This window comes from Pochonia chlamydosporia, chromosome 2 (assembly GCF_001653235.2).
Source record: "Pochonia chlamydosporia 170 chromosome 2, whole genome shotgun sequence".
Lineage (NCBI taxonomy): Eukaryota > Fungi > Ascomycota > Sordariomycetes > Hypocreales > Clavicipitaceae > Pochonia > Pochonia chlamydosporia.
Genome location: NC_035791.1, coordinates 2,918,967 through 2,943,761, shown reverse-complemented (window position 1 = coordinate 2,943,761; position 24,795 = coordinate 2,918,967). Strand labels below are relative to the sequence as shown.

The 24,795-nt window shown below is 50.7% G+C and overlaps 9 protein-coding genes across 9 annotated transcripts; 7 read left to right on the top strand and 2 right to left on the bottom strand.

Moving 5' to 3' along the window:
- Nucleotides 1–7,039: 7,039 nt before the first annotated feature.
- On the bottom strand, nucleotides 7,040–7,204 carry VFPPC_17546 (hypothetical protein; the record flags this gene model as incomplete). Its single annotated transcript, XM_022429246.1, has 1 exon — nucleotides 7,040–7,204. One exon carries the CDS (start codon nucleotides 7,202–7,204, stop codon nucleotides 7,040–7,042), a length of 165 nt encoding a protein of 54 aa, XP_022285727.1.
- Nucleotides 7,205–7,928: 724 nt separating this feature from the next.
- VFPPC_02992 (hypothetical protein) lies at nucleotides 7,929–8,616 on the top strand (the record flags this gene model as incomplete). The annotated part of the gene is made up of 2 exons (XM_018282554.1): nucleotides 7,929–8,157; nucleotides 8,252–8,616. 2 exons carry the CDS (start codon nucleotides 7,929–7,931, stop codon nucleotides 8,614–8,616), a joined length of 594 nt encoding a protein of 197 aa, XP_018147078.1.
- A 3,359-nt stretch (nucleotides 8,617–11,975) lies between these two features.
- Nucleotides 11,976–13,701, top strand: VFPPC_02990 (cutinase G-box binding protein; the record flags this gene model as incomplete). Its single annotated transcript, XM_022428303.1, has 2 exons — nucleotides 11,976–12,426; nucleotides 12,551–13,701. 2 exons carry the CDS (start codon nucleotides 11,976–11,978, stop codon nucleotides 13,699–13,701), a joined length of 1,602 nt encoding a protein of 533 aa, XP_022284582.1.
- A 429-nt stretch (nucleotides 13,702–14,130) lies between these two features.
- Nucleotides 14,131–14,777, top strand: VFPPC_17547 (hypothetical protein; the record flags this gene model as incomplete). The annotated part of the gene is made up of 2 exons (XM_022429247.1): nucleotides 14,131–14,275; nucleotides 14,557–14,777. The coding sequence occupies 2 exons, from the start codon at nucleotides 14,131–14,133 to the stop codon at nucleotides 14,775–14,777; spliced, it is 366 nt and encodes a 121-aa protein (XP_022285726.1).
- Nucleotides 14,778–15,123: 346 nt separating this feature from the next.
- On the top strand, nucleotides 15,124–15,744 carry VFPPC_15591 (hypothetical protein; the record flags this gene model as incomplete). Its single annotated transcript, XM_018293344.1, has 2 exons — nucleotides 15,124–15,367; nucleotides 15,461–15,744. 2 exons carry the CDS (start codon nucleotides 15,124–15,126, stop codon nucleotides 15,742–15,744), a joined length of 528 nt encoding a protein of 175 aa, XP_018147076.1.
- A 264-nt stretch (nucleotides 15,745–16,008) lies between these two features.
- VFPPC_17548 (hypothetical protein) lies at nucleotides 16,009–16,350 on the top strand (the record flags this gene model as incomplete). Its single annotated transcript, XM_022429248.1, has 1 exon — nucleotides 16,009–16,350. The coding sequence occupies one exon, from the start codon at nucleotides 16,009–16,011 to the stop codon at nucleotides 16,348–16,350; it is 342 nt and encodes a 113-aa protein (XP_022285725.1).
- A 586-nt stretch (nucleotides 16,351–16,936) lies between these two features.
- On the bottom strand, nucleotides 16,937–17,437 carry VFPPC_17549 (hypothetical protein; the record flags this gene model as incomplete). The annotated part of the gene is made up of 1 exon (XM_018282552.2): nucleotides 16,937–17,437. One exon carries the CDS (start codon nucleotides 17,435–17,437, stop codon nucleotides 16,937–16,939), a length of 501 nt encoding a protein of 166 aa, XP_018147075.2.
- Nucleotides 17,438–17,909: 472 nt separating this feature from the next.
- Nucleotides 17,910–20,351, top strand: VFPPC_02988 (meiotically up-regulated 71 protein; the record flags this gene model as incomplete). The annotated part of the gene is made up of 1 exon (XM_018282551.1): nucleotides 17,910–20,351. The coding sequence occupies one exon, from the start codon at nucleotides 17,910–17,912 to the stop codon at nucleotides 20,349–20,351; it is 2,442 nt and encodes an 813-aa protein (XP_018147074.1).
- A 1,884-nt stretch (nucleotides 20,352–22,235) lies between these two features.
- Nucleotides 22,236–24,723, top strand: VFPPC_02986 (DNA helicase; the record flags this gene model as incomplete). Its single annotated transcript, XM_018282549.1, has 6 exons — nucleotides 22,236–22,708; nucleotides 22,763–22,994; nucleotides 23,057–24,109; nucleotides 24,180–24,339; nucleotides 24,412–24,472; nucleotides 24,636–24,723. The coding sequence occupies 6 exons, from the start codon at nucleotides 22,236–22,238 to the stop codon at nucleotides 24,721–24,723; spliced, it is 2,067 nt and encodes a 688-aa protein (XP_018147072.1).
- Between the last annotated feature and the right edge of the window lie 72 nt (nucleotides 24,724–24,795).

Sequence of the window (24,795 nt, the reverse complement as noted above, 5' to 3'; positions counted from 1 at the left end):
ACACATCCAGACGTAGCCAGAGTACGAGTACTTGCCCCATCTACATGTACATGTATGTATCTCGCCTGAGCGTGAAGCCCATGGCGCGATATGCAGTGCAGTTGGTGCTGGTTGACTCAGACGCATGGCATCTGATGCTGGCTAAACAACATGTGTGTCATGCAAACTGTGCATACGACTCAACGACCCGAAACGGGGAGGGAATATGTAACCAGCAGCTGGAATATAGGAAATACAAATTGTCAAAAAGCACCAACAGCTTGCTGGTCTTTCACCTCTGGCACACAGACACGCACTGCTAGCCATGTGGCCAGAAGTGTTTGCCGGCATCCATATACACACCAACATATCACACAACATAACAACACTCCTCGACATGCGGTACTTCCTGGCTGTGCAAATACCTTTGCCATTCCACTATCAACACGTCTCCCCGCAATCCGAGACGGCGAAGCCACCACATATCAGATTTGGTTGGACTGTACCGTGAGCCACATGCCGCCTCGCACTTCACATTCAGACTAGTCTGCACTTAAGCAGCCCGATAGAGGTCTGGTCAGACTATTTCCCGTCCGAGGCACTGGCGCGCACGTTCCGTTTTTCGATGATACTGCTACTGTCGTTCAATCGGCAAGTGAAAGCTGCATTGTGGCACAGATCAATATGAATCCTGCTGCAGCCCGAGCCTCATGCAAGTCGCATCTAACACGTCAAAGTGGCAAGAAAAAAGAAAGAAGGCCAATATCCAACCCAAAGGGACAAAAAAAAAAAAAAACCAAACCCAAAATCTCACCTATCCAGTGGATCCTTTAGGTAAATACCTCTGTAGCCACCAAAGTACTACAAGTAATAGCACGTAGTTGGTTTTGTCACAAAAACAAACTTGACCTGCAAACTTCAAACGTGTTGTCACTTTCTGGCCCCTCCCAAAGTCTCCCTCGCGTCACCCCCCTCATTCTTGATGGAGGGGTCAACCAAGCGACGATAGTAAGTTGGAGGACGCGCAAGTAGCAAACAAAAACAAAAAAAGTAACAGACCATAAACGTGACAAGTTCAAGGTTAAACATGACTGACCTGCGCCGCAATGACGTTTCCTTGGCGACACATAACCAATAGACTCTGGGGCGCATTTGATAACGACTAAAATGATTGATGCGTCGTCGAAAGTGCGATAGTTGAAACATGTCGCTTAGTGGTGATGTATGGATATGACCAAAGATCAAATGAAGTATTCTGCTTCGTACAACGCCCCTCCGAAATGGGCCACTTGCCCGGAAAGAGTGAGAATAAGAAAGTGCGAGAAAAATAAACCAAGAAAGAAAAGCAAAAAGGAAGATAAATAGCACTTGCTTTTCGTTGTCTCGGAGCTTTTCCCATCCCTTGTCAAACCCTTCCGGATGCGAGACCCGGGGCTGAGCTTCGCAAACGTACCAACATTGTCCGACTTGTGTGTCTTCCATGTTGGATGATGATGGCGCTGCCATTTGCCATTCGGTCTCGGGCACGCGCTCTCTCTCCTTCCCGAACACTGGAACATTGTTTCGAGAGCTGCTCACCCACCGAGTGATCGGAGATTTAATGGCCCGGCGATGGCTGACAGAGGTCTAACACAGAAGTGAAGCATAACTGCTTCTGCAGCTTAGACACACATAGTCAGCTAAAACATCTCGACGCGGGAGATGTGTCGTCAGGTGCGATAACCTTGTATGGAGCACGCAGCACTGCCGATGGTGTGCTCAGTCAGAACATAGAAGGGCAGCCCCAAAGCAGAAGGAATACTCCGTGTTGAAAAGGCAAATACAAAAAGCAAACAGGGGCATAATCTGGTGTGCGACCATACTCAGTAGAGTGATATGGGATGAGTGAGCATCAGGAGGGAAGTCAGAGCTTTCTCTCAACCTAGCTTTCCAAGCAAGCTTACTGCGCGCAATACGGAATATTTCCTGGCGAGATGTGAGAGCTCAGGGCTTTCAGACTCTGCATAGCCCGAGTTTGCGGTTGCCGGCTGTGCTTCCGCGTCCCGCCGCACGGAGAATTCTCCTCAGACACACATGAATACCCACAGAATGGCGAACTGATATCTGACTACTCCGTACTCTGTACGGATGAGACTCCGTGGTGATAGCGAGTGGTAACAAACCTAGGTGGCAAGGTGGTTGCTGGCCCGTATGCCTGTCAGCCATGTCTTTACAGCCATCAACGCAGACCAACCACGGCACGTTCGCTCGGTTGGGAGCATAATGAGAGTCGTATTTTCAACACATGCCCATCGTAGTTGCGTCTCGCTGTCACTTAATTGAGATCGACCTTTGATGTGTCCTGTGCATGATAAGAGAGGCTTGGACCTGGGCTATTTTGATTGTGTAAGTGAAGTCAGAAAGCAGGCAGGACTTCTCCATACCCTGGATTCAGCCGTGGGAAGTAGGGCATACCAAGTGTCCAGGTTGAATATGCGTATAGAAACTAGTCTCATGCTCCGTACGAAGTAGCAGGAAGCAACTGTGAGAAGTACAGTGGGGTCAGAAGTATTTGAAACAGGAAAGGTATCGCATATCGCGTTGAGTGCTGAGGCATATTGAGCTGTGTTAGTGTATACTTGGATGTGTTCAAATGCTTTTGGCCACAGACTCCAGGCCTCTTTGTTCCCCGGGTTTAATGACTGTTTGCTGCGAGTTCATTGCGGTTCTTGTCAATTATCTATGGGTTGCCAGAAATAACCATATGATACCCTTGAGATTTCTCTGGCGATGAAATTCCGTGAATCATCAACTCAAATTACCGACCCGAATTACACAGTAGGCTGCATAATGTTGCATATTACGGAATTGGTCTTTCAGTTTCGTCGCATTGCCACATTGCAGGGAAAAGGTTGGACCGCAGAAGTTCAGATACACCGAATCCACGTACCGAATGGCTTCCTCTGCCGAAGTCAGCATGGGATACTACGCTAACACAAGTGTTGCTTGTACATACGTAGTGTGTTTAGCTTCTCCTTGATTGAACAACTTGCAAGCTTTGAGAGGGAGGAGCAGTGGATCCTCGACCTGCTCGAAGGTTTGTCGGCCAGGCTCACTCACAAGTGCTAATCTAGGCGTGGGCGTTTAGTGCCAATCCTGAGGACTACCTTGGCAGGTTCAGGCTTAGATGTGAGCCCTGACAAGAGATGATGAGGTGTGGAAGACATGAACACCCACCAGAGTTCTCCGAATACTATTTGTCGTGAAACCATATGATGATCTTTGCTTTTCGCCCTGAAAAACCACCTTCGTCGTTGATAATTGGCAGAGGTCTTGCCGTTCGATGTCTGCGTGCTCAGTGTTTGAGTATGTTGTCTCGCAAGCAAGCCAACAAGCTGCCAGCATGGAACCTGGACCACCAGTTCTTTCAGATGTTATCCACCAGTTCATCTCGCGGAAGATGCCTGGAGACCGAGATTATTATCGGCTGCCTCTATTGGCATTGCGGTGGACGGTAGCTCCAATTGCCATGGTACGGAGCACTCTTTAGCATATTTGTGATCTTCCAGAATCATACCAAATGAAATTTCTGTCCCCACCGTAATTAGCCACCGGCCAGGTCAGTGATAAATCTGGGGGATGGATTGAACCTGGATGACCAGGGTTTTTCACCAGTGCTGGCCATGGAAGGGTTGCCCTTCCACGATGGAGATTGGTCTGGCGAAACGGCTGGCATCCGGGCCGTTGGCCTGACCCATGCCCAAGACAAGACGCAGCATTGGCTTCATTCTGGTCTTCTGCACACTGGCCGGCCACACAGTCTTTGTAGACCCTCTTTCGAGCACCGAAGATTATTCCACTTTTTTTTTTTTTGGCTTCTGTGATGAAATTGCGCGCACTTCAGATGATGATCAAAGTCCACTGGAGAGACGAGAGACTGCCCGTGTCAAACAACAAGGCTAGTGATACATAAACACCACATCGTAGTACTCCGTATTGGGAGTCATAATTGACTTCCTTTGGGGTTCAATTGCATTTATCCGGACAGGGTTGTCAATGCAGAGCTCTGCAAGAGAAGTTGGCACCTTTGTAAATAATCCGGCCATCCGATGATCCCGATCTTGGTCCGCGACTGTTTCCCTTGTGCTCTTTTGCTTTGGTGCCTGGAGACGGAAGGCAGATGAAGAAACACTAGAAAACATAGCCTGGAGAACATGCAGAAGCAGGCACAGGACAGCAACGTTCCAGTGAGCCCAACTCAAACGGGCATAGGAGCATAACAATACGACGGCCCAACCACTCTGTCGGTGGCGACTGCTAATAAGAACTAGGCCAGAATAGTGGCAGCTGCCCGGGACCCTGGACAGGAAAGCCAGCGTGGAGATACCAGGTTTGAATGTTGGATGTCTTGAGCACTGGGCTTGTCTAACCCGGTTCCGCGAGTCCAGCAGCCTGGTTTCCCTGGAACTTGGTCTTGGATTGTCGATGCCTGGTGGCTTGGGAGTCTGAGCTTTGGAAATGGCTGATTTGCTTGACATCCCTGGTCCCTCTGTCGCAGACCAGTGGCAGTTCGACAACGTGATACAGGACATTTTAGGCACAGGACCCTTCAGGGTTGATCACTGAAACCCCGCCGCGCTTGACCCTTCTTTGCTCTTGTTCGTGCGGGTTGATAGTCGGCATTTGGGTGCGCAATGAGACCAATATTGCGAGTCAATCATCGAGCAACTATCTGAGTGAGTTGAAGATTGGCGGCGGAGTTGGCTTTTTTGTGGCGTTGAACTGAGGAGGAGATATGCAGCTTGCAAGCAATCGTCCAGATGTTGCACTAGCACCAAGCCAGGGCCAATCATCAGCAAAGCCGGTCCGTACCTGCATCCATGAATGCGTTCCTCCGCACCAGAAGCGTGCCCTCGTCGGTACCTGCATGAGGGCGCTGCAAGTGCAGGTTGTTCCCTGTAGCATTGGTCGGTGAGAGGTTGATTGAGTGTGATGATGCAGTGAGCGACATGATGATCCCATTTGAGAAAGGCGGTGCAGGTGCTGCCTCCAGGCGTCATGATGATACGGTGTGATGAAGATGCCCTGGAGACGCTTGATGCCTTAGTATTACACGAAAAGCCTCAAAACCCACGTTTACAACATCATGGTCCACCTTGCGCCGACCAGGTTAAATGCATATCGAAAGGTCCGCTTGCTAGCGCACCCACCCAGCAGATCTGACCATCTCGGAATGACTTGTGGGTAGTGTTGCGTGGAAAGAGATGGAAAAGCCATGATAAGTATGGTGCAACCGTGCAAATCTGAATGTGTTGACCTGGTTCGGTTGTGGAGAGCTCGCGCAAATGGTTGTTGTACCAGTCCACAACCGACAGAATAAGATACTTCTGTCAAGGCCGACCTTGGTCTGTCAGCTTTCACACTGATTACACGTGTTCTCGAACTCAAGTTATTCTGGATTCACTGGCATTCGGTCTCGACGGAAACCTGGTTGGTCAGCAGTCCCTTTTGCCTGTATCTGGCTCAGAAGTATTGGGGGTTTGTTTAAGGTGGCTGCTTGGAGTATGTTATTATTGACTGCGAGTGATATCGAGGGGATCCTAGATGGGATTTCCATAGCCTTGGCTCAGATATCTGCTCGATGAATAGTGAGGAGCAAGGCCAGAACCAAGAAACGGGACGCTGTTGCGTGATGGCAAGACGGCTTGATCAACAAGGTATGCTCTGCACTCTATGCAGTTCCACCAACCAACCTGCCGTGAAGAATATTGAACTCTCTGGTGGTAATGTGTGCCTGAGCCACGGTAAGGCAGAAAATTGTGCAACACAATCCTGAGCTGCAGCATTACGTCGAGCGTTGCTCATCACGGAAAGATGCTCTGGGCTGGTCCTGAGTCTGATTGTGCACTCTGTCCCCAGCCTGTTCACAAAAACTACTACACTGCATGACGGGTCTGGCTAGCTACCTAGGTACTTGGTACCTTGCAGATGGTGCATATGTGCACCGGAGTAGTACAAGCCTCCACAACTCCAGACTCTCTCTGTCGATGGCTCAGGCACCGTTTTATGGCTCTTGCACCATCGAAGGTTTTATGCAACGCTAAGGTTTCAGGTTGAGCAGCCCCGCATCTGGCCAATAGGACAGCACCCGCTGCCTTGAGCTCCAAGCATAAGTCGGTCTTGTCGTTGATAACTTTTCACAAAGCGACGGACGCAGCCAACATTTCGTCGACTCCATTCGACCTCCAACTTCATCATTGGGATTGATGCGATTTGTCTGCGACTCGGCCGGCACTAAAAGATCGCCGCTCAGAGCATCCCAGCAGTTATTCGAAGTGAAGAATCGCCACCGTGGACCAAAGCTGAACTCCACCGCCGAAGAACACTACCATACGCAGTTCTCCGTGCTATGCTCGGTACCTCCTGGTGCAGTTCCGTAGTCTGGTTTATCACTGGCTATTGTATGGAGTACTGTTTGGCATGACTCTCATGGCGGCGCCGTCTCCATGATACTGGACAAGTCTGATCCATCTTTCGAGTCTGTTTCATATCGTTAGTGCTTCACTTCGCCCACTGATTGACCCCACCCACCATCTTGACAGACGGATGCATATCAGCGGGCCGCAGCTTGGAACATCTATTTCAACCTATTCCTATTCTGTTGATGGCAGTTTGCATTCCCGTACTGTTGTTGGCCAACACTGGCACCAAGTCATGCAATATCAACCTTGATATTCGTAAGAGAAGAGAGACATTGTCATGATTCATAGCAGCAAATGTTCACCAGATCATGTTGTTCGTCACTTTTGAGGGATCAAAGGTTGTGGCATTACATGTCAGCTGAAAATACTTACAGTTGAGTGGGTTGGTATTGCTGACAGGTGAAAGGCACGAATATCAAGCATTACGACCAGGATTTATTTACCACGGCAATCCATGTACACAGACCCTTAAGATCTTTGTCTTCATTCGACAGGGATTTCTTGACAAGTAGGTACGCAACCGATAGCAAACGTTGAGCCAACACCGAGAACAGTGAATGCCCTTTGCTCTTCAACTTGCAGGCAAACCACTTGCTGCATCAAGGCAAACCTGCAGCCATATGCAAGGACGAGACGTTAGCTAGTGCATCTTCCCACTGGCGCAAAAGAAGAATGACGAGCACTTTGTCCCCAACAAAGAACAAAGCTGAATCAAGCCAGACATCGAGAGTCTGGTCATTGATGCACTTCCTTGTTTGGCACATGAAGTTGGTGGATGTGCATGACAACCGCCTTACATTTTAGGGTTGCTCCGAGGGCGTGGCGGAGAAGAAGTGGACGTGACTCGACTGACCATGAGTCGACTCGAGAGGTCGTGCCAGTCCACAACCAATTCAGCAAACGTGGGATGAATATGAAACCGATGAAGCAGAAATCCGGCCAGCTTTCAGCGGATAACGGGCCGGCGACAAGCGAACGTGACGAGCCGTGACTCCATCAGCGGGCTTGCTGGTCAATTTTTGGCGCTATTGGGATGGAAACTAGTATATTTTGCAAAGTGGGCAGACTTGGTCACTGCGTCTCGATGGCTTGAATGATTGAGAGCCAAGCGACCAAGCGAGAAGCAAATCCAACGCCGGCGTCATTGTGGATGGACACTTTGAGTGAGAAGACAAGGCCAAAGACCAAAAGCGATGGCAACCAAGTTCCGTTGATGTTTGGTTTTGCGAACTAGCTGCACCCACACACTGGTGGAGCGTCGTTGCACCAAGAAGGACGGCACAAGACAATGCGCCGTCGTGGTCGTAGTAGTTTAAAACAGAAACGAGCCGCGAGTTCAAGGCAAAAACGGTACGCGAGAAGGCAACAATTGCCGGTCTGTTGGATTGAGGTGGTCTTCATTGTTTCTCATCTCTTCGCTTGCTCTGCTGAAAATTTTCTCTCCCTGTCATTCGTCAGGTTGCACATGAATGTTCTTTTTTTGTGTGCATGTCTCGTATTGGCAGTGACATGGCAGGGCAGTTACGCACTCCAACTCTCCTGCACCGCCGCCTTGGTCCACCCGTCCAGAAAGTGCAGCTTGATGATGCAGTTGGATGGATGGGATGGCCTGGTTGCCTTTGCTGGTTGGACCGAATAGCACAACTAATGAAAATAAACCACCCCAGGTCTATGCACGCCGCGACGCTAGCCATCCTGGGCAAGGACCAGACCATTTGCACAAAAGTTACTCAGTAGTCTGCACTTGGACGACTGTGAAACGACACGATGACGACTGGCTGCGCGCATAAAACAGAACACGCTCCACTCAGTGGCAGCCATGATCGGCTATGCTCCAATTTATGTTCATCAGCTCGCAGGACACGGCGCTGCACATGTCCTTGGGCATGCATGCACAAGCCAATGCAAGGCGCACAACCCACACCACACAACCTGGAGAGATGATGTGCGAGGATTGACGAAAGGGAATGAAGGGAAGGGCATCATCAAGGCAGGGAAGGTTGCTACCAGACATCAATCAATAACCGCCAAACATCGTGGGGTTCATGAGTGGTCATGGCCGAACCCAAATCTTTCGCTTACATGGACTAGATGGAGCACTTACACCACACTGCCGGGTGCGTTGAACCAAGGCAAGATGATGCAGATCGCCGTCAGTACGAATATCTGTACATGAAAATTGCTCCGCTCCAATGTCTGCCATGATACAACGGCATCATGCTGCTCGCTTCCTGGCCCTCGGCATCACCCCACCTTGGCCATGATTTTGATCTTAGTCGAGCATCAAGCGCTGATTGTCGTCAACTGGTGCAGCCACAGCTCTCGATAGTTGTATTGCAAGACGCCGGATGGAGGCGTGATAAACGCCAAGTATAGAAAAAACGGCGTCAAGGCACAGCCGAGTTTGGAACATGACCATATATCCCGACCTGGACTGACAATGCCTGGTGCCTTGCATTGGTTGAACATTTGAAGGGCATCGCACTCCAATGTGACGTCCACACCACCACAAAAACCAAACACAAAGCAGCAGCTCTCGGGCCCCCAGCGCACCTGCAGAGCTGAGAGGCATCAAATCGCCTTGCGCTCACTGTGACGCTCCAATGACTGTGGTAGGACGCACATTTTTTGGCTCAAGCTGGCAGATGCGCTTCAGAGACACACACACGGCGGCTTTGTGCACGCTGGATGGTTGCTCGGACGGTCCTATCACAATGCAGGGTTATGCAAGACCTGTGACAAGGACCCTCCTCTCTGTGCAAAGTGGACACCTTGCACCAACCAGCGTCATAAAAACGGCACCAGAAAAGAAACACAGGCGCGCAGAGAGACGCAGAGAGGCAGCCTGCATTTGGTTTTGTGTGGTTGTGCCTGGTGGTGAGTGGTGGGATGATGAGGGTCGAGAGCGCACAAAGTGCTCCGTATTTGCATGCGCGAACCTGAATAAGTGGGTGACCGAGGTGGCTGACGGCCATTTGCATTAAAACGAGACGGGAAGTGAAAAGGTACCGGTATTGCACTGGAAAGTATGGATCCAACACATGCCAGCAAAAGTGGGAAGTGGTCGAGGTGGCCTCTTTGAGAATCAACCAGACCAGACTGCAGATGCTGCAATCGGTGAGGCACATTGTTCATTCGCCTTTGATATCCAGGTGTTTTTGCTTCCAGAGTTCTCAGCTCCTCTCCACAGTTACCAGAACAAAAAGGAACAATTTGCCGATGGCCGATATGGGATTTGATCCGTTGAGTCAAGTTGAATCTTCCACCGGTGAACCGGAGGCAGGGAACGAAATTTAATCCGTCAGGCGTCTTTCTTCCTGGAAATGTCAATCTGGTACCTGAATATTCATGTGGTTGACCAAGGCCCAGCAGGTACCTGACTTGATCCCACTCCAACAGATTTGCATCACAGGCCTTGTGCACGTCCGGGGATGGACTGACAAGACTGCCAGGGTGAGTGACGGGTTGGTCCAGAATTAGAATGAGAATCCGTCCCAGTGGCTGCGCCATGCTCGTTCTGTCCGTCTCGCCCACAAATCCAGAGCCATCCAGCTGGTTATCCACCAGAGCAATAGGCTGTGAAAGCCATCAGTGGCAATCTCATCACCCAAGAGCTGCTGGTCAATCTCGATGGCGGCCGCCATAAGCCAAGTGATTGGGCTGTTTGTTCAAGTCAATGGGGCCATTCATATGCCGGGGACGGGCAGCTTGTACCAAACAGGCCTCGGTGCTGTTTCTGGTGTTTCCAAACCTCTTGAAGACTTCGAATGGCGTCCCAGCGTCCATGCCAACACGCCAGGAACACGGCCGTCATGTCCTGAGTAGCTCTAGCTAGTTTTGGAGTTGACCATTGAGAAGGATAAGTGCAACGGGGTGGTGGCGGGCAAGAAATGTCATGACCAGTTGTATTTGCCCGAGTGGTATAAGAGAATGAGGTCGTGATGTGATGATTCTCATGCTCCATTGGTTTGAGTAATGGTGTTGCGTCAACACTCACCAAAGTAACCGACCAGACTGCTCTGTGCGCGCAGAGACAGGCTCTACTTCTCAACAAGTGACAGACCACCAAAGTCATCACACAATCTAGGAGGGCCAAAAAAAAAAAAAAAAAAGAGTCACATCAGACATTTCACGTCCCTCCACCCGTCGTCTTGGTAGTCTCACCCATCTTGTCTTCTCACGCACGCGCAACAGGCGAGACTCAACATTGATGACCTCTGGGACCAGAGAGCGCCAGAGGAAGAGGCAGAGTCAGAGCCAGTTGAGAGCTAAAGCTCAAACCAAAGATTGGCATCCACACGCCCAAGGCCAGGTCCCATCTCGTACGCCCACTGGCCATTGATTTGATGCCATCCTCCACCAACACACCATTTATTTTCTGGCAGAACCACACCATTCATCCTCTAACACCCACACCTCTCTCCACGACAGAAAGGTACATCCACCACCCGCTGCGACACCCACGCCTTGGCCTGTCCTCTGCTGTCCTGTCGGCGTTGGTCCAAGCCCTGCCCAGCCAAACCAGCCCATCCCATCCCAGGCCCTCGAGTACTCAAGTACTCACCACCGGTACCCACACACCATCTCTTCGACTTCTCGCCGGTACGAGCTCGGGCTTCCATGCTCAAAGTCAACAGTGTCTTCAATCTGCCCACCCCAGACACTCCCGTCGACAGGGGTGTTCCTCTCAGGAAGACTGTGCCGCCTTGCCCGCTTGACGGACCCTTGCCAATGCCCACCCTGGTCGACTTCGCGAGTGAGACAAGCGTGGAGGCAACTTTGAGAGGTTCCCACTTGGACCACGTCTATCGGTGTCGGTCGTCTCTTGGATGGTCTGGCGACGCTGGCGACGCTGGCGTTGATCTTTGGGCTCGACTTTGTACTTATGCCTCACGGACCCCGTCACCACCTCAGACTTGGTCTTTCGTGGATCGACAACCCGGTCGGATCTGGTGCTTTTTGATCTTTGTGTTCTTTTTTCAATACCCTCTCGGTTCTTCCTTCTTTTTCCATTCTTGTGTGAACTCGCGCCTCTACTTTAACTTGGAACATCTCGTCCACTTGGAGATTTCCAGTCCTCTCATTTCCAACACCCTCATCCCTCCCCTCTGGATATCCTCTGTCGTCTGCCTGTCTTCCCTTACAGGATCGGATGAAGAGTTGCCGTGTACAACATACCCAACCGTGCCGAGTCACCAAAACAATAGTCAGCATCTTGATCTAATCAAGTTGACTGCCGTCCATTCATTGTCGAAGAACCTAAGAGTCGTCGAACAGCCGTCGTTTTGACCAAGCCTCTCTCCAGCTCTTGCTACTGTATAATACAATACTTAATCGATTTACGAAACGAAAGCACACGAAGTTATAAAGAACTATATTACCAATTACTTAATATCAACCGCGAATAGCCAAGAAACAAAACGCCACAAAAAAAAAACACAATTGCTACTTTTGGTACGCACCATAACTGGACTGCTGCTTGATATATAGACTTGGGTGTCATCGACTAACTATCATGTAATAGACAAATTCAAAATGGAATCAAGCATGATGCCTCAAACTGTACAACAAAAACCTGTCTTCAACAGAGCCAACTTTGCTCAACAAAAGCTGGGCATGTACCAAGCCGTGGCTCCCGCCTCGCCTGCCTACTCTAGACCCGGTTCATCTTGCTCGCAACAGCCAGCTATGTTCGGAAATGGTCCGGCCGTCTTGACGCCAACAGGATCGCCGCCCCCTACCAGCTATAAGCCTGCCATCATGCTGGAAACGGAATTTGGTGACAACCCCTACTTCCCTTCCACGCCGCCATTGTCTACCACGGGCAGTGCAGTCGGCAGTCCGAAGAGCTGCGATGTGCTCCAGACCCCGTTGAACCCAATGTTCTCCGGTTTGGATGGCCTTGGCGTTGCAAAGTCGGGATTTGAGTCTATCGAGAGCTCAATCCTTGACTGGGCTAGCTGTGGCTCACCACCAATGACACCAGGTTAGTACATTTTTTTTTCTGACTAAATTCGCATGCAAACGCGTGGTGCCTTGACCAACGGGGCTCCGTTTGTGTTTTGCCTTGCTTAGTTGTCCATGTGGCTAATGTGCTGTTTTTTGGGCAGTTTTCATTCACTCTCAACCGTCCAGGATTCCCTCGCTTAGCAGCACGGCAAGTGATTTGTCAAACATTTCTTGCCCATCTTTGTCTCCGTCACCTGCACCGTACGCCAGATCTGTGTCCTCTGAGAACGACGTCGACTTCTGCGACCCGCGCAATTTGACTGTTTCTGCCTCGTCTAACCCAACTCTGGCCCCGGAATTCAACCTCAACAACTTTGGCGAGGAAGAAGTCAAGTCTTTAGAGCAGGGGTCTATTGACACGTCGGTCCTGTCCCAGCCTGCATTTGACTTCAGCCCTGCTATTGCAAGCGGTCTGCCTGCTTTCGAGGAGCTTTCCGATTTTGAATCTGAGGACGAGCTGTCCAACTTGGTGAAGTCTGGTGAGGCGTCTCGACCTCGAGCGTGCACCGGCTCATCTGTTGTCTCTTTGGGACACGGCAGCTTCATTGGCGACGACGACTTTAGCTTTGACGAGAACGACACTTTCCAGTTTCCCTCTCTCCCCAGCCCTCCCACGAGCGTTGAAGCTGGTGAGGATAGCCACAAGGACAAGCGCCAAAAGAAGACCAACAACAAGGACGACCGAACCGTGGAACCTGTCATCAACACTGCTGCAGCTGACAACCAGACCGCTGAAGTTGAAGAGATGTCAGACCAAGCAGCCTCTCCCGTGCCCTCCGACTCCAACTCATCTGCTGAAGCCGACACCCCATCTGCTCCACTGCAAGCTCCCACCAACCGCCGTGGTCGCAAGCAGTCATTGACTGAGGACCCTTCAAAGACGTTCGTTTGTGACCTTTGCAACCGACGTTTCCGCCGCCAAGAACACTTGAAGCGTCACTATCGATCCCTGCACACACAAGAGAAGCCTTTTGAATGCAATGAGTGTGGCAAGAAATTTTCACGAAGCGACAACCTCGCTCAGCACGCTCGCACCCACTCCAGTGGCGGTGCTATCGTCATGAACATCATTGAAAACACCGATCCTTCCACATATGAAGGTGGCATGGTTGCTGGTGCACCGGTAGATGAATACGGAAACTACGGCAAGGTTCTCTTCCAGATTGCCTCCGAGGTCCCTGGCAGCGCGAGCGAGCTGTCTTCAGAAGAAGCTAGTGACAACGGCAAGAAGAAGCGAAAGCGTTCCGATTAAGGCTCCGTTGAGATGCAACACTACACGTTGATCATGGCACACTCTTTGGCCTAAATCGACACCCATTCTTCAACATACTTATTCTTCCTTTTACGCACTTCTTTCTCGCTGCCAACACATATTTCCGTTGTCATGTGCTTGGTCAGATAGGGTACACTTTGGTAGACGGTTGGAGACAACAAAAAACACATTTGCACAGCAACAAGCGTTTTATGACTTGCATTTACACTTTCGATTCTTGTATCAATTTCAACACTTCCTGTTGACACTGCTTCTCGGGAGGACAAAGTGTTTGTTTCGACGCTGCATCATGACCAAAAGAAAAAAGTTTATTTATTTACAGAATGCTTTGGCTGGACAAGTGGGGAGGATTTTTATCTTGGATCAAACGGAACTGGCGTGCGTGGTGGTTTTTGCAATTCGCCCAGGATGTTTGGGAAAGCCATTCCTGGGTATGGTGGCAGCTTTTGTCGCTTTCTTTACGCTCGTTGTAATCTCTTACAAGCCGAGAAGGGGACTAGACTGGCCCTGATCGGTTTGAAACACAACCGGGAAGCAGTGGTGGCTATCTTTTGCCTTTGCACCTTCACGTGTTTTTGTTTTTTATTTCTTTCTATTGCTTCTTGTTTCTAGTTGAGCGTTGCTCTGCTATGATTTTTTTCATTTACTCGATCAGTCAGTTGGTGATATCAGTGTGCTGGTCACAAGTCACGACTCGCAGGTCACATCCTGTCGTACATTAGTGTACAGCATTAGAACTTTATTGCAATATTGAACAACAAATTTGACTCTGCTGCCACAAAATCATTGCCCTCTCTTGCTCTCGTGCTCTGTCTCTTTGCCTTTTACTCTCAGCAGTGATGATATCGTGCTCCCTCGCAACCCTGGAACTTGTATGGGCTTGCTTCCCTTGTCCACTCCATCAGATTTACCTCATGGCCCGTACCGCGAAAAGCTCTTCCCGCAGTATCCGGCTTCCATGGACAAGGGCAGCAATACGGAATACAAGGATGAGCATAATAAAATCTTCTGCCATCGATGCCCCCGCCTGCATCGCCCAAGACCCTGATCATTAGACGAGAAAGAACGGACGAGCCAGTGGTTCACGCCAACTTATTCCTGGTTTCAAACCCACGACTCGTAAGATCCCAAGGATGACTGTTTGCTAGGGTTTATCCAAGGCCGTGGCAAAAAAACAGCCTAGGACACCATCCAGGTGCTAGGGCATGGGTATCAATTCTGCCCTTGTCTTACAGGTACGCCAAACGACAAAGCTCCCCCAGTCGAGATGAAGATGGGATAGCAGGCTTCGACAGCCATGACCTCCATGTGGTCCTTGACCCGACACCACGGCTTGGGAGGGGACGCCTTCAAGCCCTTTTGGCAGGTTTACAAGGGTGATCCCACCTACCAGCTCTGTGGATGCAAGTTAACCACTTCCAGACTAGCCCACGACGCAGAATATCGTCGAGCGAATATCAGTCAAAGGCACCATGGAGGCTAGGACTAGTCGTGGGCGGCGGGTCCAAACTTGAACGAGGGCCGTACCGGTGGAGAAGTACTATCAAGCCTCATAATTGGGATGATGGATACCAACAGCTAAAACAGTGGCAAAATAGTCCCCATGTCATGTCCCCTCAACCCCTGGCACCCTTGAGCGGGAGCAGCTAAATGGTGCCTGGGGGACTTGGGGGACCTATGACGACCCATGTCCGCTTGGAGAGGGCTGGTGATATTGTAATTTCCCCTTTCCCCGGAGCGCCCGATGGAGTCCAACCAGGTTGGCTATTTTTTTTGGGATATGACAGCGACGAGACAGAATTTTGCCTTGTACTTGACTTGACGAACATGTATTCTCGTGCACATGTCATTTTCGTTTCCGGGCCCTCGGTGGCGATATTGCCCAAATATTTGAAATTACCACGGACGAGACGGAGTGCTTGTATCGGCCGAAGCTATTCTTGGAGTGGCACGTTGGATTTGCAGTCCACTTCCAACGAACATGCTATTACGGAGTATTGGCTCCCGTGGCTAGGTGAATAATTGAATATACCTTCTTGTACTTTCTTTTGTCCGCGGGCGCCGTTGCGTTGTGGCGTGGGATGTTATAAAACAAAAGGTCTCACTATAGGAAATTTGGAACGGCCTTCTAGAAAGAAAAGGCACTAGGAGAACTACCGTTCAGTTGGACCACGGAGGATTTCTCTTCCCTACAACTGTTAGTGCCATTAGTTGAATTTGATAGTGAACACGTTGTTTTTGAAGTGTCCCCCGTCACGACGTTGAACACTGGTCTTACGGAGTTTCATGTATTGTACATATGCAAGTCTCAGAGCACTCAAATTTCCTCGTGGTGTTTGGCGTTCGTGGGACGCCAGAAAGACACTCGTCACTTGGGCGGAACTTGGCTCCGGTGATATCTCTGTCTCTACCTCAGCACATGGGGGGTGTCTGTGTGACGACGTGGGTTTCCCAAGCACGATGGCAACGGGTCCAAGTACACCCCCCCTGGTGGAAGAGAGAGACATGATAAAAAACCTTCGGCCAAAGACCCTGCTCTGTCCTTTGGGCCCGGTAACCAGGTGCGCTAAGTGGCCGGGAAGAAGGTTGTCCGTGCCAGCCCTGGCCCCCTCGAGACCCTGTTCCTGAGAATTGAGCACGATGGAGCAGACAGATCACCCACTGCTTGACTGCTAAAAAGTTGGCCGAGCCGGGACCATCTTTCCAGCTTCCCCGGCCGGTTAGGTTAGGTTAGGTTAGGCCAGGTTAGATTTGAAATGTTTTGGTGTTGCGGTGCTATGACCCTTTGGTGGTGGCGGTTGAGTAGTGATGAACACCTGCAATGTCTATCACTTTTGTCATGTTGCAACACTTTCTTCTTCCTGGTTGTGTCCAATACCACGTCTGTTTCGCAGTGCCGAAAAGCTGGCGCTGGCAAGGTAATGTCGGTAGTTGGACGAATTGATGGTTCATCTCTTTTCGGGGGTTCGTTCCCTCGCCCCGGTAGCTATTGTCTCGAGGACTGGCAGATAGGCCTGGGGATATGAATGACACATCAATGCGAGTATTGCTCCGTACATCTGGCGATGGGTGCAGCGGGCTTCTCTTTACGTCGTAGTTGATGCATATTGAAATTGGCCTAACTGAGACGTTTAGTTTTGGCGCCGCTGCATTGACTGGACTTGTCCATCACCAAAGTGATATTCAATAGTGAACCTTTTTTTACGGAGCAACCTCATCTCCGTGTCCACTTGTCTAATGGCGTGCATTTGTTGATTATCAAGGGCTTTTGCTGTGCTTTGATGGACCGCCACCCGTATGGCACTGACTCGACGAGCGCGCGGCTTGGCAACATACCTGCCAAACCTGCCACCAGCTTGTGAAATGTCAAGATGGAGACTTTTTGAGTGGTTGCGGGCATGGCACTGACCATTGTGGCATGCTGTTTCAGCCGTTCATGTTCTGGCTTGAATCGCGCACGGCTTTGGGAGGGCAGGTAAATCGAGCTTTGGGCTTTGGAGGAGCTGTCAAATCGTGCGGCTGAAGGAGGCGTAATGAGGAATGGGGCTCGCTTGCGAGGCATGTTGCCGAAGAACCTCTTGCTACGGAGTATGCGCACGGTTGATGGTGGATTGGGTGAGTTATTGCTTGTCGTTGGGAAATATTGACCCGATGGGGGAGGTGGATAGCCAATATCATGGTCGCCGAGATGTTGGTCCATCTGGTGTTTCGCCATGCAATACATTAGTTAATATATTTTTGTGGTTCAGCGTATTCCGTATGCTGCGCGACATGCTGGAATTATACTGGGGCATTAATTTCTATGCTTGTACAGAATACTTCGGACTTTTGTGCTGGTATTAGAAATATCGTCAGCGTGCTTTTGTTGGTCTGCATTGGGTGGAGTGAAGTTGTCCTGGACTAAAGTCTTCGCTTGGCGGTGATAATCTCGCCTCTTACACTAGAGTGCTGTTACACACGAATTCATGTTATGTTTCCGATTCGGACACAACTTACAATGTTATCATGCCTTTTAGGAGATGTATGAGGTGGAAAAAAGCCTAGCTATTGGAAACACCTTCAATTGTAAATGCAACTGCCTTCACCACGTGAGGATCCACTCGCAACCGCAGACATTCACAGATGCATTTTTGAGTGACAAACAATGCCAACAACAGTTATATTGCGCAAACTCCGCCGCCGACATCATGTCTGGCGAGCGCCTCAATGTAATAGCCCTGATATCAGGCGGCAAAGACAGTTTCTACAGTCTCCTGCACTGCATCCACCACGGCCACCGCGTTGTCGCCTTGGCAAATCTCTTTCCAACGAGTGAGCATACCGACTCAACTGCCGTTCGTATCATTGACCCCAGCCAATCTATAAACGCGTCATCACCAGCACCGGGACAAGATGTAGTATCACCGCCAGCACCGGAAAAGGACTTGAATAGCTTCATGTATCAAACCGTCGGACACGAAATCATCCCTCTGTATGCCGCTGCCACAGGCCTCCCACTCTACCGCCAACCCATTCTCGGCGGCGCTCTTCGCCATGAAAGAGACTACGACTACACGTCGACGACAGGCCATGACCAAGGTCCGGCTCCTGTCGGTGACGAAACCGAGTCCATGGTACCCCTGCTGAGGGCCGTCATGTCTCGTCACCCGGAAGCGAATGCGCTCTGCTCCGGCGCCATCTTATCAACATATCAGCGGACAAGAGTCGAGTCCGTGGCCCTGCGGCTGGGACTCACTCCGCTATCGTATCTATGGAAATATCCCATCCTTCCCTCGGTGCCGGGAACTGTTGCCGATGAAGCTCAGCTGTTGAGGGACATGGCGACAGCCGGGGTGGAGGCCAGGATTATCAAGGTTGCAAGTGCTGGCCTTGACGAGAGCCATTTGTGGGAAAGGGTAACGAGCGAAACTGGTGTGAGTAGGATAAAGGCTTCTTTGAGGAAGTTTGGTGCCGCTGAGGGGGCTTCTCTTGGTGAAGGTGGTGAATTCGAGACAATTGTTGTAGACGGACCGGCGAGTCTGTTCAAGAAGCGTATTGTTGTTCCTGATGATGGAAGAAGAGCGGTCCCTGAAGGAGGAGGGTCTACTTGGTTGATGCTGCGTGGAGTGAAACTTGAAGATAAGCCAGTCCAAGAGCTGGGAGGGAAGCTTTCCGTTCGTGAGCCTGGTTTGCTGGATGCAAGGTTTCAGTCTTTGACAGAATCGTTGGCCCAGGCACCTCCCGACGGTCAAAAGCATTACTTCGACTCATCAAAGCTCATAAAGGCGTCCGATCTGCAATCGAGAGTCGACTCGGACAGCTTGTGCTGGACCGTTGTTGCAGATTCATCAGCAACAGGGTCATCCATCGAAAACGAGACCATCAATGTGGTTGGCAAGATCAATTCGCTCTTGTCGACAAACGGGCTGGAACCAAGCCAACTTACGAGCGTAATCATTATCCTCAGAGACATGGCAGACTTTCCCAGGATCAACGCCGAGTACGGAAACTTATTTACCAAGCCAAACCCGCCGTCTCGAATTACGATATCCAGCGGACATCTCCTCCCCCGGGACCGAAACATCGTGCTATATGCCACAGCGCCAACTGCAGCGGCCAAGGTTGCAAGAAACGGTCTTCACGTTCAATCTAGGTCCTACTGGGCTCCTGCCAATATCGGACCATACAGTCAAGCCATTGAGACTGCTGTCACAGTTGATGGCCATGCTACGAGTCTGAGGACTGTGGCTATTGCAGGCCAAATACCGCTTGTACCGGCGTCGATGAATTTACCGTCGGCATCTGCGACATTGTTACAAGAACAAATAGTGTTGTCTTTACAGCATCTCTGGAGGATTGGGTCAGAAATGAGGGTTCAATGCTGGAGCAGTGCCGTGACCTACCTTGCCCGGCAAAGTAGTGAGGCTGACGCACAGGAGGCGGCCAAGGTTGCGGCACAATCTTGGAGGCTTGCACACGGTTCGCCAGAGGATGACGACGAGACTGATAATGGACCGGATCCGTGGGATTTGAAATACAATCCTCAGTATCAGTCTCTAGGAGGGAGGGAGGTAAAGACGTCCTCTCCGTCCGTTGCCGACTGGTCTGTATACACTTTACGACAGCAGAATGAACCTGGGTCGTGTATCCCGCCAGTATTTGCAGCCGAGGTTGAAAGTCTGCCAAGGGGATCTCTTGTGGAGTGGCATGCTCACAATGGGCTCAAGAATGTGGAAGAAAGCTCGGTTGAGCTTATACATTTCCCGGCTGTTGGTGTGGATGGTTGGCAGAGCTGGCATATGGTTGTCAAGGCTACTGAGACTATCGTCGTGTATACCACAATGGCTTATTATGGACGCGAGGAATCAGATGCTGTCGAATTTCATGGCCTGCAACAAGAGATGGGTAAAGTATATAAGGCGTCGATGCGCAAGCTGCAGCCCAAGGTGGTTTGTCCTGAAGGCACCCTACCTTATCTTGGGTACGTTGATTTCAACAGGGCACCTGGTTTATGGACAGGCAAAGGCGGGACGGGTATCGAAATACCGTTTGCACTTGTGCCTTGTCACTCGCTTTGGAGCTCTGCTGGCGAGCGTCCAACAGCGGTGGTATTATACAAGACGTTTTTGACAGCTACAGCTACCAGTTGACGTGATCATTGGTCGGGCGGCGGTTATAGACTGCCACTGCGCGAAAGCGAAAAGCCCGTCTTGAGCTAACCTGGGCAAGAAACGAATAAAACAGTAAAAGAGTTAAGGCAAACGTTGTCCAAGTAAACTTTGTGATTGGACATGTCAACGCAATCCATCATGCCCCTACTGTCATCTGGTCGAATCGCCTCCCTCTGATTCAGCCCCCACCCACCCATCAAGCAGATCGGCTTGTGCCGGTAAATAAGCGTTGCAGGCCCCCAATCATGGTTTAAAACTGCCAAACGCACGCGACGGCGCCCTTGAAGCACGTCATGCTCCCAGAAAGCTATCTTCCCAGCTTCCGACTCGTTGCTCGCCAATCACAGCGCTTCCCATCCAGCGATTCGGGACGCGGCTCACGAAGGCCCTATCGATGTCCAAGAAAGGCAGGATTACTGTAACAGGTTATGGGCGATAAGCCAAGCTCGCAAACGGGCGGAGGTGCAGACGCAGCAGGTGGAAGTGGTACGGGCAGTGGTACTGGCAGTGGTACTGGCAGTGGGCCAGCTGCTCGGTCCCCCAGCGTTTCCTTTCGGCGGCAATCGACGAGTGAGCGAATCAACGAGATTCTCGAGGTCCGTCAAGTCTTCAATTTTGTCTCAGAAACCGACAGAGTGTCAGCTCAAGCGCTGGACGAGTAACGTATACTGACAATTGCGCAATGCAGAGCGGCCGCGATCGAGCCGACACAATGGGTGCGGACGCGGCACAACTTGGTCGACGGCGCTCGCCTCACGTTGGAGGTGCCGACGACGATGTTCCACCGGACGAGACGACGGGCATCGTGTCCCGGGGCTCCGGGCAGAACTACCAGGCGCTCTATATGGCTGGCACAAACCGCTCGAAACGATCGATATATCAACGACCATCACGAACTGCCACCAACGAACAGCCAGAGCCGGACACACAAAGTGGAAGCGCTGAAAACGAATCCAGGTCGTGGCTGAGACAGAAGCTAGGGACCTTGCGATCTATCGAGCTGGAGAATAAAGGAAGTGTTGCACGAGACCATCTCGCATTAGGTATTCAAGACCTCCTCAGCTAGGTTTTTCCATCTTTTCTGTCTAACTCGCGTGTCCCCCTTGTAGAACGAACGTTTCTCGCGTGGCTACGCACCTCGCTAGCGTTTGCATCCATTGGTGTAGCTGTCACACAGCTCTTCCGTCTAAACACGACGATATCCGACGGGAATGGGAACTCGGAGAACGCTACGCTTCGACGGCTGGGAAAGCCGCTGGGCTCGACGTTTCTTGGCATTAGCATCCTCACCCTGCTGTTGGGGGCTAGGAGGTATTTCCACGGGCAGGAGTGGGTGATTAAGGGCAAGTTTCCGGCCAGTCGGGGGACGATAATATTGGTTGCGATGGTTGCCTTGGCTATCATGTTGGTTTCGTTGGTGGTTGTGATTGTTATTCATCCACCTGACGAGGAGCTGTAATGTCTGGTGTCTGTATATGTGTATGTGTGTGTGTCTGTGATATGAGCTTGCATTTTATGAGCGGGTGGTAATTTGGAAGATGTAGCCATTGGGTGGCAGTTTGCATTGGAAAGGACCTGTACGCGTATGATATATTGATACCTATTATTTACAGTGCTTTGCACGTTTGACTTTGGGAGTTGACCGTGGCTAAGCATGGCTGGCCACATCTGGACAGCTCGACTTCAAGTATAGTGGGGTGATGTCACTACACCAGACAGCTTGAGCTTCATGGTGGGGTCTGGTTCACTTCAGTGCGTGATGCCCCTCCACAACTTCATCAGTCGCTTACACCAACAGACTAACAGGTTGTCTGCCAGGCAATTCTTGTGGCCAGTCTCGCTACTAGTTGTAGGGAAACCAATATGCCGTCCAAAGATCCCATCGACGTCCCCTCCTTTGCAAGCACTCAGCTCGCCCTCTTGGACAAAGAGCTCCAAAGCGAGGTTGACGAAACCAGCCAGCTCATTTCAAACCACAGCCCTACCGGTCTACAACGAGCTGGACTGGCCATAACCAACCTAGTAGTGAGCTCCCAGCGAACAGGACTGGGTGGAAAGACTGTTCTTGAACTGAGCCCCGACACTGCTACCTCCTCGACGGGAGAACTGCCGGAGCATGGAATTCGGACAGGCGACATAGTCCTCGTGGCTGAGCAGCCCGCCGGCAGTGCGAAGAGGAGAGAAGTCAAAGAGTTGGAGAAGAAAGGCTCCAGAGGAGTAGTGACCAAGGTGCAGAGGGGGTTTGTCAATGTTGCTCTGGACGAAGGCAAGGATGAGGTGTCGTTTCCTGGGCGGGCTTGGTTGGTAAAGTTGGCAGATGAGGTGACATACAGACGGTGAGGCCCTCTTATACTATGGACATGTTTTTCGTTATTAATAATTGGTAATAGGATGAATCAAACTATGGAAAAGTTGCAAAAGATGGGCGAGGCAGAGTACTCGAGCTTTATAAGAGTTCTGTTTGGGCTTTCTAGCCCGTCGCCTCTGCCTCAAGATTTGGCAAAGGACTCTGAGGTCGGCAACATTGAATGGATAGATCCCACGTTGAACGATTCACAAAAGGATGCCATTAGATTTGCATTGGCTTCGAGAGAAATTGCTCTGATTCACGGACCGCCGGGGGTAAGATAACATCCCAGTGGTAACATGTTGCTGTTGCTGTGACACAAGCTAACCTGTACCAGACTGGCAAAACACACACTTTGATAGAGCTCATTCTGCAAATGATCAAACGAAACCAAAGAATCTTGGTCTGCGGCCCATCCAATATCTCCGTCGACAATATTGTCGAACGACTTGCACCCCACAAAGTTCCCATCCTCCGGCTCGGCCATCCAGCGCGCCTCCTTCCATCCGTCCTAAACCACTCCCTGGATGTCTTGACAAACACCTCAGAAGCAGGGGCAATAGTAAAAGACGTCAGAGCCGAAATGGACTCAAAACAAGCATCTATCAAGAAGACCAAGAGCGGAAAGGAACGACGAGCAATCTACGCTGACCTCAAGGAGTTGCGAAAGGAGTACCGTGAGCGAGAACGCAAATGCGTAAGTAACCTCGTCAGCGGCAGCAAAGTTGTACTGGCAACGCTTCACGGCGCAGGTGGATTTCAACTACGCAACGAGGAATTTGACGTCGTCATCATTGATGAGGCTAGTCAGGCGCTGGAGGCTCAGTGCTGGGTTCCGCTGTTGTCTGCGAAGAAAGCAGTCTGCGCAGGCGACCACTTACAATTACCGCCGACGATAAAGTCGCTCAATTCAAAGACGGCTGTGAAGTCTAAAAACGACGAATTACCTGTCATAAAGGGCATGACGCTTGAGACTACCCTGTTTGATCGGTTGTTAGCGCTCCACGGCCCGAGTATCAAGAAAATGCTTACTACGCAGTACCGAATGCATGAGAAGATCATGCGATTTCCCTCGGATGAGCTTTACGAGTCGAAGCTTGTTGCTGCTGATGCAGTGAAGGCTCGACTTCTGAAAGAGTTGGACTACGAGGTTCACGACAATGAAGATACCAACGAGCCTGTTGTTTTCATTGATACGCAAGGTGGCGACTTTCCAGAGAAGAATGAGGAGGATGATAAGGATAACCCGAAGAAAGGCAAGGGAAGTTTACACAGTGAGAGCAAGAGCAATGAAATGGAAGCGGCATTAGTGCAGCAACATGCTGGGCAATTGGTTGATGCGGGTGTTCGTCCGGAGGACATTGCTGTGGTCACTCCATATAATGCACAGGTGAGATACCCTATACGCTTGTTCGCTTTCATTACGGACGAGACAATTATCTAACCATCCTGGACTCAAGCTGGGTGTCCTGGCCCCCTTGAAGGAGAGGTTCCCCGGTATCGAACTCGGCAGCGTGGATGGTTTCCAGGGCCGAGAGAAGGAAGCCGTCATTGTTAGTCTCGTGCGAAGCAATCCCGATGGCGAGGTAGGGTTCCTGGGTGAAAAGAGACGGCTAAATGGTGAGATTAACCACACCGTTCACATGGTACCACCCCTTGGTCGTAGATGCATAACCACTAAACGCTTTGCAGTGGCCATGACTCGACCTAAGCGATCACTTACTGTTATCGGCGACTCGGAAACCGTAAAGAGGTAAGACGCCCGACAGATGTGTCCCGTGGTTCCTCTGGTTCCCATGATGATTAAACTCCGGACGATTGGATTGCGGGGGAGGAAAGATTGGAAGCCCAAACTCAGCCTCAGCTGGATGGATAGTGAGATTCATGCAAAGAAGTATTACTAATTCGCTCACCAGGGGAAGCAACTTCCTCAAGAAGTGGATGGAGTTTCTTGAAGAGAATGCCGATCTTCGCTACCCGGACGTGTCATCCGTTGGCAACTGAAAATCTATGACGGGACAAGGAGGTTTTGAAAGCTTTAAACTCGACTGAAACGTGAAGAGAGTGTGTCCCGAT